Source organism: Chinchilla lanigera, unplaced genomic scaffold, assembly GCF_000276665.1.
Source record: "Chinchilla lanigera isolate Chin_1 unplaced genomic scaffold, ChiLan1.0 scaffold00075, whole genome shotgun sequence".
Lineage (NCBI taxonomy): Eukaryota > Metazoa > Chordata > Mammalia > Rodentia > Chinchillidae > Chinchilla > Chinchilla lanigera.
This window is the reverse complement of record NW_004955476.1, coordinates 10463213-10478356: the sequence shown is the minus strand read 5'-3', so window position 1 is coordinate 10478356 and position 15144 is coordinate 10463213. Positions and strand designations below refer to the sequence as shown.

The 15144-nt window shown below is 60.1% G+C and overlaps 1 protein-coding gene across 4 annotated transcripts in view; it reads left to right on the top strand.

Annotated features, from left to right (window-relative positions):
* The window catches only part of Wt1 (Wilms tumor 1), a gene marked incomplete at its 5' end in the record, with an annotated part of 39786 nt that extends 26117 nt beyond the window's left edge, over positions 1 to 13669 (top strand). For 2 of the 4 annotated variants that reach the window (XM_013503002.1, XM_005401901.2), the window contains 5 exon segments: positions 6277 to 6373; positions 7773 to 7923; positions 10199 to 10288; positions 10819 to 10902; positions 12382 to 13669. In XM_013503002.1, the coding sequence (XP_013358456.1) occupies positions 6277 to 6373; positions 7773 to 7923; positions 10199 to 10288; positions 10819 to 10902; positions 12382 to 12503 (544 nt within the window). 4 annotated transcript variants of the gene reach the window in all.
* Between the last annotated feature and the right edge of the window lie 1475 nt (positions 13670 to 15144).

The window sequence follows — 15144 nt, the reverse complement described above, 5'->3', positions numbered from 1 at the left end:
TCCTGTTTCCTTGGGTTGGCTAACTGACGAGCCCAAGATGCCCGAGTCCTCACTGTGGGACCTGTGCTGCTGTATGTGGCAAAGGCATTCGCAGACGTGGCTCAGGGAGGGGCCCTGCGCGGAGAGTTCCAGGGATGACCCGGAGGGGCTGGCGACAGCGTGCTTATAGGAGGAGGCACGGCGAGACCTGACCACAGAGAGCGGGACGGGAAGCGGGAGGTGTGGTGCAAAGAAGGGGCCGAGGGATGGGCACGGGAGTGCCCGTGGTCCCAGACTCGGGAGGCTGAGGCAGGGGATCATTCAATCCCAGGAGTTTGAGAGCAGCCTGGGCAACATAGCAGGACCTCATATCCACCTCCCCCCAAAAATAATCCTACAAAAGAAGAAAAGAGAAGAAGTTCTTCCCTCAGTGCCCTTGGAGGAAAACAGCCATGCAGACACCTTGGCCCCGGTCTGAGGCGGCTGCTTTCGTGCTTCTGCTCTGCAGAACTCTTGGACAGTCAGGTCTGGTGGTTTAAGCTGCTGAGTCGTCTGTGGTGCGTTGTGACAGCTGCTGTAACTCATGGTGCACCTCCGTCAACACCGCGGCACACAGGGCTGTCTAGAGCTTCAGTGCTTGAGCCTGTTTTTGGGGGCGGTGGATTCAGAGGCGAATCACCGTCACCAGGATGAAATGTCTGCACTTTGCTCTCCCAGCTCCTGCATTCCTGCTATGTAGCTGTGGCATCTTTCAGGCTTCCAGGGTCCAAAGAGTTACACACCTCTGTTTCCCTGCCGTGTTTGTTGGGGGGGGGGGCAGGAGAATCAAGGTGTCACTTTTGTCACCTTTGTAGCTTAAACGTCACTGCTCAGCCCTGAAATCAAATCGGTGGCCTTTAGGGCAGATGTCTCTTTCATCTAAGCTGACAGTGGCTCTTTAAAAGTTCAGTTATTTGCAAGAATGCAAAATTCAGGTGGGCTCAGAAAAATTGAGATTCCCAACTTTTCATCACAGTGGAAGATGTGACCACACAGGGCTCAGCTTTCTGGCGGAGACCGGGCACGGCTGAGCCAGGGCTGTCCGTCGGGCAGGGGCCCAGGTGAACGAGTGACTGTCCCTGCTGCTCCAGGCCGTCTTATCCACTGGGGCTTTCTTTGTTCATTTCCTCCTTAACTCGGTCTCTGGAGTAATATTTGAATTTGTGGCTCTGCTTTAAAGAAGAATCGAACCCATATTCTGCTGTGGAATAATCTCCTATGTGGCCAGGAATGTGGGAATTCATGAAAAATGAGAGAGCTGATGGCAAAATTGAGACAGGTGAGTGTCCTGGTTTTCAAGAGCAGAAAACCCAGGGGATTGGACACCACAGAGCAGCAGGTTAGCATGAGTTCTTGGGAAAGCTGTTGTGCCAGGCCTGGGGTCCAAGGGAAGAAAACGAATCAAAGCCGGTTAGTGATGCCGAGAGCAGCCTCAAGCCCATTTCCTCCTGTGGCAGGATTACCCGGCCCCAGTGGAGGTCACTAGCACAGTGATTGGTTGCAAAAAGGCATTTAGTGGTCGTTTGCGTGGACAGGCGGGGAACTGCGGGCTGACACTGCAGTGGAAGGTTGAGCGGCACCCCAGCCCTGTCTGAAGTAGCCCTCAGGTCGTCCTGGTTGTCGGGCACAGAGACTTCGGGTCCCCTCTCCCTGTCACTCAGCTGAATCAACATCTTAACCTTCAAAGGGGGAAGTTTTCGAGGCAGCTGTGTAGAAACGTTTTGTGAAGTACTGCGTTCCCACCCTGGGGAAGCGCAGGGTGCCCTGGCGCGGCCTTGGCCTCTGTGTGTTCCTTCTCGGTTGAGGGTGGGAGGTGGCTGAAGCTGCTCCTGCAGCTCCACTGCGCCGGGCCGGGGCGCCTGATCGGCCGGGTGGGAGTCACAGCTCCAGAGCCCGCTTTCTGGTGTTGCTCTGCGAACCGTGCGCCCTCTGCCTCTGGGCTGTTCTGATTGCGTCCATCCTGCAGCTGTTGGGCTCTGTGAATTCTCTTATCAGGAAAGTGCATCTTTGGCCCTAGAACTGTTTACTTGCCAGTAGCACCTTGCCGTTTCAGAAGAACTAACGGCTCCAGCCTCTTGTCCATGGTCCTGTGTGTTGTTAGGGATGTTTCTCTCTCTGGGTGAAACTTGGCTTCCTGTGACCATCTGAGCCTGCGCAGGTCCTGACAGTGGCTTTCCCCAGCAGCTGTTATCACTTGAGCCTTACGGTCTCAGGTCAGCTCGTGATGGTCACTGACATGTGTGGTGGCTGACCAGGACCCACACGCGCCTGAATTCTCCAGGTTTCTCGTGGAGACCTGGACTCCTATACCTTCCTGAGCACTGTGGAAACCTATTTGCACACCTTGTCGATAAAATGGGCCCACGAGCAGCAAGGGAGACTGTTTTCCCTTCTGGAACTCAGAAGGGGCTTTTCGGGTGCAGAAGCAGCATGAGGCGGGTGGAAAACAGGCGTGTCGGAAGCACATCCACAGCGAGAAGGGTTCCAGCCACCAGGGACAACTCACTGAAGGCCACAGGGTGGGACCTGAAGGCTGGCTCCGTGGCCCTTGAGTTCCAGTTTGAAGCAGCTGGGCCTTTAGGGTCAGGGCTGGACGCCTGCCGTAGCTCATGCCAGGCCTGGGTTGGAGATCTAATTTGACGGAGGAAGGTCCCTGGGACCCACTGCTGAGGTGTGATTGCACTCGGGTGTGTTAAAGTCAGTGCTCTGTCCACACTGCACCAAGAGGCCCAAACCTTCCACCCGAGGAGAAGCAGGGTAAGGGCTTGCTGGCATGGGCGTGAGCAGCTCCGGGCCAGGAGCCCTCCCTGTGGGGCAGATACTGTCCTGCCTGAGGCTTTTGTGTGTGTAGATGGCTGCCTCCAACCCCTCTCTGTGACATCTACAGTACAGGTGTCCGTCCTTTGAGAGGAACTTAGTGACATGAGAGGGTCAAGAAGACGACACTGGGGTGGCAAAGGAATCAGGCCCCAGGTCACCTTGTCATGGCTGAGAGGACATGGTCCTGAGCCCCGAGAGTGATTTTAGACCCTGGAAAGGTCAGGATGTGGAGGAGGAGTTAGGCCCAGTCTGTCTGGGCACTTGACGGGCAGGTGCCTGCTGGCATCGCCGAGGCTGAGGTTGCCAAGAGTGGCAAGGAGTCTCCGCGCTCAGGGCCAGGTTTCCCGCGGAACAGCGGAAACTCCGGAGTTGGCTGTGACAGTGACAGGATCTGTGCTCCCCCGGAGGCAGAAGCAGGCTGATCTCAGCTCATTTTGGGAGGGCCTTTGCTAACAATCAGACCTCTTCCCAAATGGAAACAGGTCCTTGTCCTGTTGGCCAGATGCTGGGCCTGAGCTGGGAGAGGTTCCTGCTTGGAGTGGGCTGGCGTATATGACTGCATCAGCTCTCCAACGCTGGGACCAGGTATCTGAGGCTCACAGCTGGGAGGAGGAGGGCTTGTTTGGGCTCACGGTGTCAGTCCATGGTCTGCCAACTCCATTGCTGTAGGCCGTAGAGAACCAGAAAAGTCAAGGTAAAAATGGGGGCTAGAGGCAAGCTGGCAGCTGGGAAACAGGGAGGGAGAAGCGGCCAGGGATAAGACACACGCTCCAAGGCATCGTCCTGCGGCCTGCCTCCTCCGGCTGGCTCCACTTCCTAGTAGGCCCTTTGCTGTGAACTCGGCCAGTGTGTTAGTCACCTTCTCATCACTGGGAGAGAATGTCTGGCACCGCAGCTTATAAGGAGAGAGGTTGGTTTGGCTTACGGTTTCAGAGAGTTCAGTCCGTGGTCAGTGGCTCCAGGGCAGATACGATAGAAGGGCCTGGGTGGAGGAGAGCTGCTCACAGCATGGTGGCCAGGAAGTAGAAAAAGAAGGGAAGAGCCCTGAAATGCCCAGGCCGTGCCTACAGTGACCGCCGCCTCTGACCAGGCTCCACCTCCTAATGGCAGCTCAGCTGTGAGCCCCTGCAATGCAGTCAACTTCAGAGGTCTTGTCTAGGATTCATGAGGCCTTGGGGGCATCGAGATGTAATCCCTAGCATCAAGTCAGCAGCCTCCTATACCAGTGCCCTCCCTGGACCCCACCCCTGAGCACGGGGCACTGTAACCCAGTCCTCAGTGCCTGACTTCTTGGGGGACGCTTCTCGCTTAGACCATGGCCGGCACTGTTCTCAGTCTCTGTGAGACCAGACAGGAGGAGCCCCCGTCCCAGCCCTTGGGGTGCGGAGTCCTGGATGGCCCATGCTGGCCGTGTCCTCTTTGTGCCACCAAGTAGCCGCAGTGGCGTCCTCTGTTACTTCCCTGGCCTTACTTCCTGCGAGGTCTGAAGGCTGGGGGGTCCTGCTTGCTGGCTTTTGCATCTCCTGGCCTCTGCATGTTGGGCACTGGCCCAGCCCTGAGCCCTGCTTAGGATCGTCTGAGCCTCAGCAGCATCGCCTGGAATGGGATGCAGAGGGGTGGGGTGGCAGCTTGGGGTGCAGACCTGCACCTGTGTCCCCAGCTCTGCAGGGCAGGTGGGCTGTTCTTTCAGAAATGCCTGGATGCAGAGCAGATGCAGAGCCTATTCTCCAGCTGCTGTGGGCCCAGTCTGTGGATGAAGTGGGCTCCTGGCGGGACACCTTGCCTCTGGAGAGGAGGGAGTCTCCCCTGGGATAGGAGCCAAGTCAGCCCTCTGCCCTTCTGTGCGACATACTTGGCCAAGTCCCCTTCTCCCCCCAGCCCCCCTTGAGCCGCTACAGCCACAGAGGCAAAGAATGGGGGTTCTGAGCCCCAACAACCAGTTCATCTCACCTGGGGCTTTAAAAGATGCTACTGCGTGCATGGCCCTATCCCCAGAGAGGATTGCCTGGCTGCCTGGTGCGGTCCTGGAGCCCGAACCCAGGTCACAACCCTTTGCTCCGAGCTCTGTGTCCAGCCCATTCTTCACTTCTATAAAACTTGCAGACAGGTCTCCTTAAGTCTCTAGGATGCCCAGGCTGGGCTCCAACTTGCAGTCCTCCTGCCTCAGCCTTCCATAGTGCTTCCAGAGGCACAGGCCACCAGGACTGGCTCCAGAGATATTTTTTTAAAGGAGCCTCCTTGATTTCATGTATCTGTCCAGGCCCCTCCTCTGGGGCATACGGGGCAGTGGCTGTAGTGTGTTCATGGCCTTGTGCGGCCATCCACACAGTTTCTGGATGTCACAGCAACGCTTTCCTGTCCCACCAGTGCCCTTAGCCCTGGGTCACCCTCCATCCGCTTTTGGCCGATTTGCATTTTCTGGATGTTTTGTGTAAATGGAACCCTAGATACATGGTTTCATGACTGGCTTCTTGCACTTAACTCCGGGTCGGAGCACGTGTTAGGACTTCATTCCTTTTTATTGCCAAATAATATTCCCTTGTGTCTGGACACTGCATTTTGTTTCTGGTCATCAGTTGGTCAGTTGGTTGACCCCTGGGTTGGATCTGCTTCCCGGCTTGTCCACGGGAGAACCACGAAAACAGGGCTCTGTGTGGGCCTCTGTTTTCATCCCCTCGGGGTAGACACAGGATTTCTGGGTCATGTGGGGATTTTGTGTCTGACATGTTGAGGGACTGCCAACGCAGACTTTTCCAGCGCAGCTGCACGTTGTACAGTTTCATCATGGCCCCGCAGTGATTGCGCCTGGAATCCGAGCGTGTGCCGGCGCAGACGCGTCCTCACTCTGCCTCGACCTGGAGTCAGATTCGTGCAGAGCAGCTCACAGCGCTGCAGCTGGGGAAGAGGGGTTCACCTCATGGCTCCTTCCCAGCAGCAGGGCCCCGCCTGTCTCCCCTGTGGTCCCAGGTGCACCAAGCGCCCCCGGGCCCAAGTCAGGCTGGGGCTGGGCTCAGCTTGGCCAGCTGATCTGGAAGGCTGGCTGCGGTGGAGGGAGGGAGCCCCCGAGGCCACCCCGGCACCCTTTCTGGTGCTGTCTGGAGGAACTGGGTCCCACGGTGCTGGCAGACGCCCGGTGCCGCGCCTGTGAGCCCCAGGACGCCTCTTTTCTCCGATGTCCGTGATGGCGAGCAGCCTGGCCCGGCTGAAGCCCTGCGCTGGTCCTCCCCAGCTTGTGCAAGCCTAGCGTGGGCCAGGCAGTGCCTTCAGGAGCCCGGGAGGTGACAGGCGACAGGTGACTGACAGGAGGCACCACGCATAGCCAGGGCAGGTGCAGAGCCGCCTGTTTCTGCCCCCCAGCGCTAGGAAATCTCTGTGGCGCAGATGAGCATTCGCAGGCGGCGGCTGCAGGCCGGGCTGAGCCTCCTCTTGTGTTCTCAGCCACAGCACAGGGTACGAGAGCGAGAGCCACACGACGCCCATCCTGTGCGGCGCCCAGTACCGGATCCACACGCACGGCGTCTTCCGGGGCATCCAGGTGAGTGCCACACACGCCTGCCTCACTGGCCCTGCCGCGGGGCCGCCCCCCAGGGCCACACCGGGGGAGCCCCTGGCCCGGGCAGCTTTGCGTCAGGGACCCCTGCTTCCTCCATGGCTCAGCAGGAAGGTGAGGTAGAAAAGTGAAAATCCCAGAGCACCCAGCGCCCACCCTGTGGCTGGGTCCCTCACACATGCGGCTCGGTGGCCGCACCAAGGCACAGCTGTGCTCCTGTCCTGAGAGCCCCTGCCCTGGACCCCGTGGCCTGTGGATCGGCACCCGGGCCGTAGGTGGGGCCCTTCGCTCTCCTGTCTCAAGCTGTGAGAAGGGAGGTGGGGGCGCAGAAGTTGGCCGCTGGCGGGGTTCAGGGCACCCTCCTTGCTCCACCCACCAGTGCCTGCGCCGTGACTGGGAGAAGAGCTGTGATTGAGGCCCCCATACCATGTGCATGGCATCAAGGAAGGGACAAGAGATGCTCCCCTTGCTTTCTCCCCAGCAGGCCTGCCCCTCTGATGCCCTGGACAGGGGCGTCTCCCCGCCACCCAGCATCTCCCTGAGGATCCCACCCACCCCGCTGGCTCATGTCACCTGATGCCACCTTTACCCTGGGGCGCCGGGGTGTTGCCAGGCTGTGCACGCCAAAGCTGCGCGTTACCACGGCACCTTTCCTTCCAAACACAGAGGGAACTCGGGTGCTGGCGGAGCGGGACCCACCCAGGGCCGGCTGCTTCCAGTCCAGACCTGCTCATGACCTGCCCACCGCCGTGGCCTCGGCGTGTGTGTCAGTGGTGGAATGGGGAGGCTTAGCAGCCCCAGGGGTATTGCTCCCCCGTGACTCAGTTTGCCTCCAGAAAGAGACCCACTGTGCCTTGGAACAGCATGGAGAGGGCACAGACGGCCGCTGGCCCCTGTGTTTGTGGTGTTGCCACTAAAGGCCGTTCTGGCCACACTGTGGCATCACAGACAGAGCCCTGAGCCCGGCGCCTTCGTCCTCGTCCTTGTGGACACGGGGTCCAGCCAGTTCGGGGAGTTGAGCCACTCCCATTTCCTCTAACGAGGACATCCATGCCGTGGCAGCTTGGACAGAGGGTGTGAGAGGTGTCCCAGATTGGGACACGTTGGAGGCTGAGCCAGGTGGGGTGGGACTCCCCAACACCATGCTGCTTCTGCAGAGGCTCTGCCTGGCACCCCAAGGGGCTTCACCCAGTCTGGGTCCCGCTGACCACTGTGATGTTCCCGGTCGAGCGGTGTAGAAGGTCCCCAGAGTGTCCGGGCGCAGAGGGGAGGGCTGAGATCTCCTAGCAGAGTGCAGCTGTCCCTGCTTTGGGTGATTCCAGAGCTCCTGCCCCGGGGGGTCTTCACCTGTGGCTGACGGCCTCTGTCCTCTACTTCTGCCCAGGACGTGCGGCGCGTGCCTGGGGTGACCCCCACACTGGTCCGCTCTGCCTCCGAGGGCAGCGAGAAGCGCCCCTTCATGTGCGCCTACCCCGGCTGCAACAAGAGGTACTTCAAGCTGTCCCACCTGCAGATGCACAGCCGGAAGCACACGGGTGAGGAGGACACAGGTTGCGGTGGCAGTGGGCGGGGCCGCGAGGTCTAGCTGGAGAGGGCCGAGGCGCGTCTGTCCTCACTCAAGGACTCAGGGACCCTCCTTCAGGACAGGCAGGTGGAGCAGAGTGGGTGGGGGCTGCCGTGAAAGCAGAGATGGGGAGACACCGGGCAGGTTCCATCTACCCTGCGGGGAGTGTGGCGGTGCTGGTGCCTCTGGAGACACAGCCCGCCTGAGGCGGAAGCCCAGTGTTTTCCCTAAGGTCCTCCTAGCGCCTCCGGGGGAGAGAGGAGAAGGCCTGCAAAGGGCGATGAGATGATGGAGGGTCGGTGAGGCCATGGGGCATCTTCCCCGAGCTGGGCCAAGAGGCTGAGTGCGGGGGACAGTGACGGAGCAGCCAGTGGTAGACATGGCCTGTGGTTGAATTGTCCTTCGCAGCCCTTGAGAGACAAAGAGACCATGTCAAGGAAAACGGGGCCCCCCCAGTCAAAGAGTGCGGGCCTCGTCTGGCCACTTCTGAACACAGGGTGGGTGTGTGGCCACGTCCCCCACAGGGACGCCCAGGTTGTCCCGAGATGGCTGGGGCTGGTGTCCCACGCTGCAGGGTGGCCTCGAGAGTCCTTGCTCTCCTGTCTGAGCAGTAGGGGCCAGGAGGCTGGAGCAGCAAAGCAAGAGAGCTGCCTCCCTGCGCCCTAGGGCCCGGGGCTCTGCTCAGCCGGCTCTGGAGAGGCAGCTCGGAGGAGCGGGCTGGAAGCAACGGCGCCGTGCCTGTTGCCTTGTGCGCATCCTGCTCTAGGTTGTGTCCAGTGCTGCCCCGGGGCCCCTTGAAAAGCATCTGTCAGCATTGTAGCAAAACAGTCAAGGACCTCAGCCTGGAGAAACTCCGGCTGGAGGCAGGCGGTATGGTGCCCAGAGAGGGGCGCCCAAGCCCGGGGCAGGGCAGGGACAGGCGCTCACATCCGGAGGCCGGGAGGGGCTGGTGGTCAGCAGCCGCAGCCCCTTCTGCCGGCGAGCGGGGCTTGCTGTGTGGGGTAGGTGTCTGCAGGAACAGCGAGGCTCGTGCACCGAGCGCTGTGACCCTCGCCGGCTGCCCACATGGAGGTTTTCTTCAGTCCCATGCCAGGACTGTGGGGAGGCTCAGAGTCCTGCCTTCTTGGCCCTGCCCCGACAGAGCTTGAGCAGGGCTGGACGCAGAGGGGAAGGGGCGGGACTTCTGTGGCTGGGAGGAACAGGGCCGAGGGGCTGGGAGGACTCTGCGAGCAGCAGGGCTGTGGGGGACATCGGGCTGGTGCGCTGGCGGAGAAAGGGTAAGCGGTCAGGAGCAGCAGCGTCTGTGGGGGGCAGAGGGCAGTGCGTGTCCTCCGCACCGGGAGCTGAGGCCTGGCTGGGCGTGAACCAGAGCCCAGGAAGTGGAGCCACAGCAGTGGGGAGAGGCAGTGCTCCTGCAAGACAGTCAGGGCTGGTCTGACGGATGCTCCCAGGCGTGGTGCTTGTGAGGGGTCAGTAGGACTGGCGCAGAGGGTGTTCAGGGTGAGCTAAGCGCAAGGAGGACTTGGGGATTGTGAGGCTGCTGGGCAGGGTGCAGATGGATCAGGACGTCATGGTGGGGAGGGGGACACCAGGCACCCTGGGGGCTCATTGTCTGCCCGGGATCCAGTGACACAGACATCCGCAAAGCAGGAGGGAAGCCCAGGGTGGCTGTGTGCCCTCGGGTTCAGCTCCAGGCGCTGGCTGAGCTTTCTGGGCAGGGGTTGTGCGAGCCATGCCCCTCTTCCCTGGGGCAAGGGAGGGACACAGGGCCTACGTCTTGCAGCCTGGAGTGTGCATGCTCAGCGCAGGAGTGAGAAGTCAGTAGCAGAGGACGCCGAGGCTTCAGGCCTTGACACATGGGGCCCACCTCAGGGATACCCTCCCCCCCGAATTCTGCCTGGCCCAGCCCATGCGTAGACATCTTCGCTCTTTGCCTCTCTGTCCTCTGATGACCCAGGCCTGGGTGACCCAAGCCACTCGCCCTGAGTGCCTTGCCGCTGTCAGATTTTGGCCTTTTCTCGAGGAAGCTTCCCCCTCTTGATGCTCTAAGGGCAGAACTAGATGGGGACATCCTCGGCCCCTAGCCCAGCACCCATGAGTGGCCTGTCCCCTCCACGGAGGCTGGCGTCACTGTCCTCCCCCCGCCTTGGGCCCTGGGCCCTGGTCCCTGCTGCCCCCTAGGAGAGGCTGCCTCTGACCAGCCCACACTGGCGGGGTCATTTCAAACAGAATGTGTCTTCCCCAAGGTGAGAAACCCTACCAATGTGACTTCAAGGACTGTGAGCGGAGGTTTTCGCGCTCTGACCAGCTCAAAAGGCACCAGAGGAGACACACAGGTTTGTGGGCTGCTTCTCGCGGCTGGCTGTCGCCTTCCCTGGGGTGAGGGTGATGTTGGTTCTCTTCCTTATTGAACATGGATGAGAGGGTCCGCATCTGTTTTGTTTTTCCAAAATCTTTGTCCTCATCTGGAGGCTTTCCTTCTCTTAAAAAAAGAAGGGACGAAAAGGAGCGCCTCCGTCGCTCCCGGAAAGCCCGGCGCTCTCGGTCCCAGCTGCGGCTGGTGACGGTGAACACCATGGGTGCGGGGGCACAGCGCTGCCTGGTCTGCGGGTCTGTCTCCACACAGCCCGGAGCCGCTGGCGCGAAGCGGGATGTTGTGGTCCCGGACAGGAATGTTGTTGTTTGGGGACAGAGCAGGTGCTTGAGGGTCTTGATGCGGAATCCACTGGTTCTGCTGGGCCTGGGGTGTGGGGGACACCATAGGTGTGGCTGAAAGCCGGGCGCCTCCAGCCGCCACGAAGCCAGCCCAGCGCCTCGCCGTGGGCCGCATGTTAGGGCCGAGGCCAGACCCTCTCTGTCCGTCCAGGTGTGAAGCCCTTCCAGTGTAAGACTTGCCAGCGCAAGTTCTCCCGCTCCGACCACCTGAAGACCCACACCAGGACTCATACAGGTAAAACAAGTGCGTAAGCTTTTCTTCACTTTCATTTTTCGTTATTTTTGGTGTGGGGTGAGGTGTGTGGCGGAGATTAGCAAGGACTTGTGTGAGTGTGGCAGGGCTGGGGAAACCCAGTCACGGATGACCCGGGACTGTGCTCCATCCCTGTTTGGGAGGGTTGGTGCCTGGGTCATCTGTGCCTTGGTTGGTGTCCTCTGAGAGCTAAGAAATCGTGCTTTCCAGCTGGGGGCTGGGACATCTGTCCGTCCAGGGTGAGAAGGGAGTGATAACCCCAGGCCCGGCTGTCCCGGCTTGCCAGGTCTCAGTCGTGCAATGACTGACCTTGTGGAAGAAGCAGAGGATGTAGCAGGCCAGGCTTCACCGCCTGAGCCCCATGTCCCCCCGCCTGCCAGGTTGGCAGCAGTGTGTGGCTGTCATCTTCCTCCTGCGGGTACAGAGGGGACAGCAGCCACTGTTACCCTGGCTACTGACCACCCCAGCCAGGCTGCTGTGACCCCTGGGGACAGCTGTGCCCCCTGTGTGTTATCTTTACATCAAGATGAGGGAGGTAGATTTCACTCCCATTTTACAGATAGGGAGACTAAGGCACACAGGGGTCAGGTGGTGCATCCCAAGCCCCAGAGCTAGTACGTGGGAAGATCAGTCCTGCAGTCCCTAGGGGGAGGGGGCGTTGTCCTCAGCATCCCAGCAAGGACGCAGTGGGGGCAGCCAGGGCCAGCGGAGCTCAGTGCCACCAAGAGACTGAAGGAGTGTGTGTGTGGGGATTTGTCCCTCAAGAGGTGGGGAGCAGAAGCCAGATCTCAGCCCCAGCAGCTCACCAGAGCCTGGCATCCAGCAGGATGGTGCCCTGAGCCCCTTCTTGGCCACTCCCTTGGCTGTCCTGAGCTTACGACGCTTGGGGAAGGAGCTGTCGCCCTTGTGCCCGGCCCCTGCATCTGGCAGAAGTGACTGTGTGCGCAGTGGTCTCTTGGATGCTGTCTTCTGACCTGGGCATCACGTGCCGGGCACACTTGCCGCTGTTCGTCCCAGGCAGCAGTCAGGACAGAGGTCCGAGGACCCCTCCAGGCAGCACGCAGGGGCTTCGGACTTGGATGGCCCAGGTCTGCGGCGAAGGGGGTATTTTCCTTCCGTAGCTGTGTCCGGACATGTGAGAGACGCGCATATGTGTGCCTGGAGCCCAGCATGGCACACGGCTTGGTGTAGGTCAAGCACTGCATAAGACCTAACCTCCCCCTCCCAAGGACAAGCAGGCTTCGAGGAGATTAGGACCCTCGTGTGACAGAGGCCACACTCCAAGTCAGGCGTTAGCGTAAGATGAGCGGAGAGGACCAGGTGGGAACTTCCCAGTCCAGGCCCCTCGCAGGCGGCCCATGGACAGGGCTCCCCCAGCTAGTGCAGGCCAGAGAGGGGTCAGCACAGCATGTGCCAGTCACCCGGGCCTTTGCTGTCCCTGACCGGCACCTGTGCCCACAGGCGAGAAGCCCTTCAGCTGCCGGTGGCCCAGCTGCCAGAAGAAGTTTGCCCGGTCCGATGAGCTCGTCCGCCACCACAACATGCACCAGAGGAACATGACCAAGCTGCAGCTGGCGCTCTGAGCCGGAGGAGGGGGGCTCTATGGCCAAGGGGAGCCGCGTCCAGACAGATGTCGGAATCCCTCCTCCTCACCTCTCTAAAAAGGACTGGGAGTCGGTCATCGGCCTGCGTCTGGCTTCCAAGTCCTCTTCGACCAGCTCCCCGAGGCTTGCCGGAGGAGCTGTCTCTGCTCTGCCAGCCTTCAGTTGACCCGGGCTGGGGGTTGCAAAGCCCAGCACCGCTTGGTTGGAGTTTTCCGCTGTGAGAACGGTTGTTGGTGTCCCCCTGCTCCTCCTAGCTCATTTCACTAGGAATGGAGTGGCTTTACCGTTTCCCATCCTGGGGTAGTTGTAGGCCAGGCCATGCGTATGCGTCTGCTAATGTAAACTTCGTCATGGTTTCCATTTACTAACAAACAGTGAGAAACAAGTCTGGGAAATGTGGCGGGTGGGTGTTGGCGGACCTCCGGGGGCACGCGGGCTGCTAAACTGGGGCGCAGGAGGGGCCTCTCTCTGCTGGGCAGTGTCGGGCTCCTGCACCTCATGCAACTGGGAAAAGCTTCGGAACTAACCAGTACCTCTGCACAGAAACACCCCCGAAAGCCTCTCACTGCAGGTGGTCTCGAGCTGACATCCACACGGTGCCCCCAGGAAACTGCTTGAAGCTCCTAGATTCCATTTCAACTTTTTTCTTTTGACTTACAGTCGTCAGAGAGGTACAGAAGTCACACAAAGAAGCGGGGCTCACTTTCATCATTTGGGGTGCCATTAGATTGTGCAGACCACATTGGCCGCGTGGTTTCAAGTTGTAAAAATTTAAGTGACGAAGAAAATAGGGGCTGTTGAGGACCCCGCTGAAGAGATTGTTCCCGAGTAACTTAAGTGACTGGGTCCTCACGGATACGTGAAAAGACTGCCGAGGGTGGGGGTTCATGGGCTGCAGGTGGTAGGGTGAGTGTGTGAGTGTGAGCGTGTGTTCTGTGTTTGAGGGCGGGAGTTTATTATTTGCCATTGCTTGAAATACTGTGTACATATAGATCTGATGATGATCTCCTCTTTGACCACTAAATTAGGAAGTGTACAGATGCTGGGGCCTCGCTGCCGGGTGCTGTCTGCGGCGTATTGATGTTGACACTAAACTTGTAACTCGCATTCTCACACTCCTCTGATTAAAGTCTCCTCAAAAGTCAGTGGCGGGATCCTCCTGGCCTGTTGTGCTGTGCTCTTCTCCACGGGTAGCCAAGGGCCACTGGCCAGTCTGTCCCTCGCCCTGCAGTGGTAGTGGGCACGGAGAGTGAGGGTTTACTTCACCAAGATTCTCTGGGCCTTACTCCTTATCCATGTGGGCAGGAGACAGGAGGTGCTGGTGAGAACCGGTCCCGTGGACACTCTGACGCGGCCCCAGGTCGGGGATGCACCGCTGAGCACGAGTTCCTACACTTTACCGCTGACCAGGGCCCGCTGAGAACGGCTCAGCAGGTGGACAGCGGTCCAAGCTCCCCAGCCTGGCAGGTGGGGGCAGAGCTCTGTGTGATGCACAGGCCCGGCTCCTCTGGGGGCTGCGGTGCTCCCAGAGCAGATCAGGGGATGCCCTGAGCATGGTGCGGCCCCATGAGCTCGAGCTTGATGCATGCTGTTTCCTTCCTTTCCACACTGAGGTGCGGCTGAGCCCGGCCGCCAGGTCCCCCTGGGAGACCCTCGTGTGCGCATCTGGCTCTGTCACCGTTAATTACAGCAAGTGTGTGACTCGGGCCAGCATGCTGGTCTTTGTGTGCCAGGGACAGCTTTCTCTGGGGATGCTCAGGACCACCAGGTATGCATTGGCGAGTCCGAGAGGGTTCTGCAACTGAACTGCTTCCTCTGCCGGGGGATCCTGCTCTGCCTGCCCGGCCGGGTGTGTGCTGAAGTCCGGGCTTTGGACGGCAGGGCATCGTGGCTTCACGCTTGGGTCCTGTTTCCTCGCTTGCAGAGGAGGACAAGAGCCTGTGCTCATGGGTCGTAGTGAATGTAAACGTGTGAGAGCACCTGGCACAAGCAGAGGCTCACGACAGAGTTGTCCAGGAAAACCCCCCCGCACACGGGCTGCCCGCCCGACCCACCAGCAGGGTGGAGGCGCTCTGTGGGTCTGCACTGAGCTGACACCCTGCCTGTCCCTCTACCCCGAGCCGGAGGGGAGTCTTGCAGACGTTGGGCTTTTTGGCCATCTCACCACAGAGAACACACCTGAGTGCTCCGTGTCCTCTGTAAAGTGCCTGGTGACAGGTGCTGCACACCTGTGGTCCCAGCTCCTGGGAGGCTGAGGCAGGAGGATCACTAGAAGTTCCAGGCCATCCTGGGCTACTAGTGGGTTCAAGCTAGCCAAACTGCTTAATAAGCCTCTGTCTCAAAACTTCAGGGTGCCTGGTCTACGCTGGTGGGTTCTGAGACCCATGCCGCCAGGGCATGTGGGTAGCAGGGTTCCCTGGGGCCCGGGCAGAGCCCGCACTGTCCACTCTTGCTGGGCTCTGGGGCCTGCTGCAGTGTGCGTCCTCTCAAGTCCCAGGCTCCCCGAGCCCCCACGTCTGCGCCCCGCAGCACTGGGCTTTGCACCTCGGCCAGTCCCTGCGTCAGGCCAGCCAGCCAACGCCTGCGATTGAGGGGCAGTGAACCTCATCCGCGGTGAGGG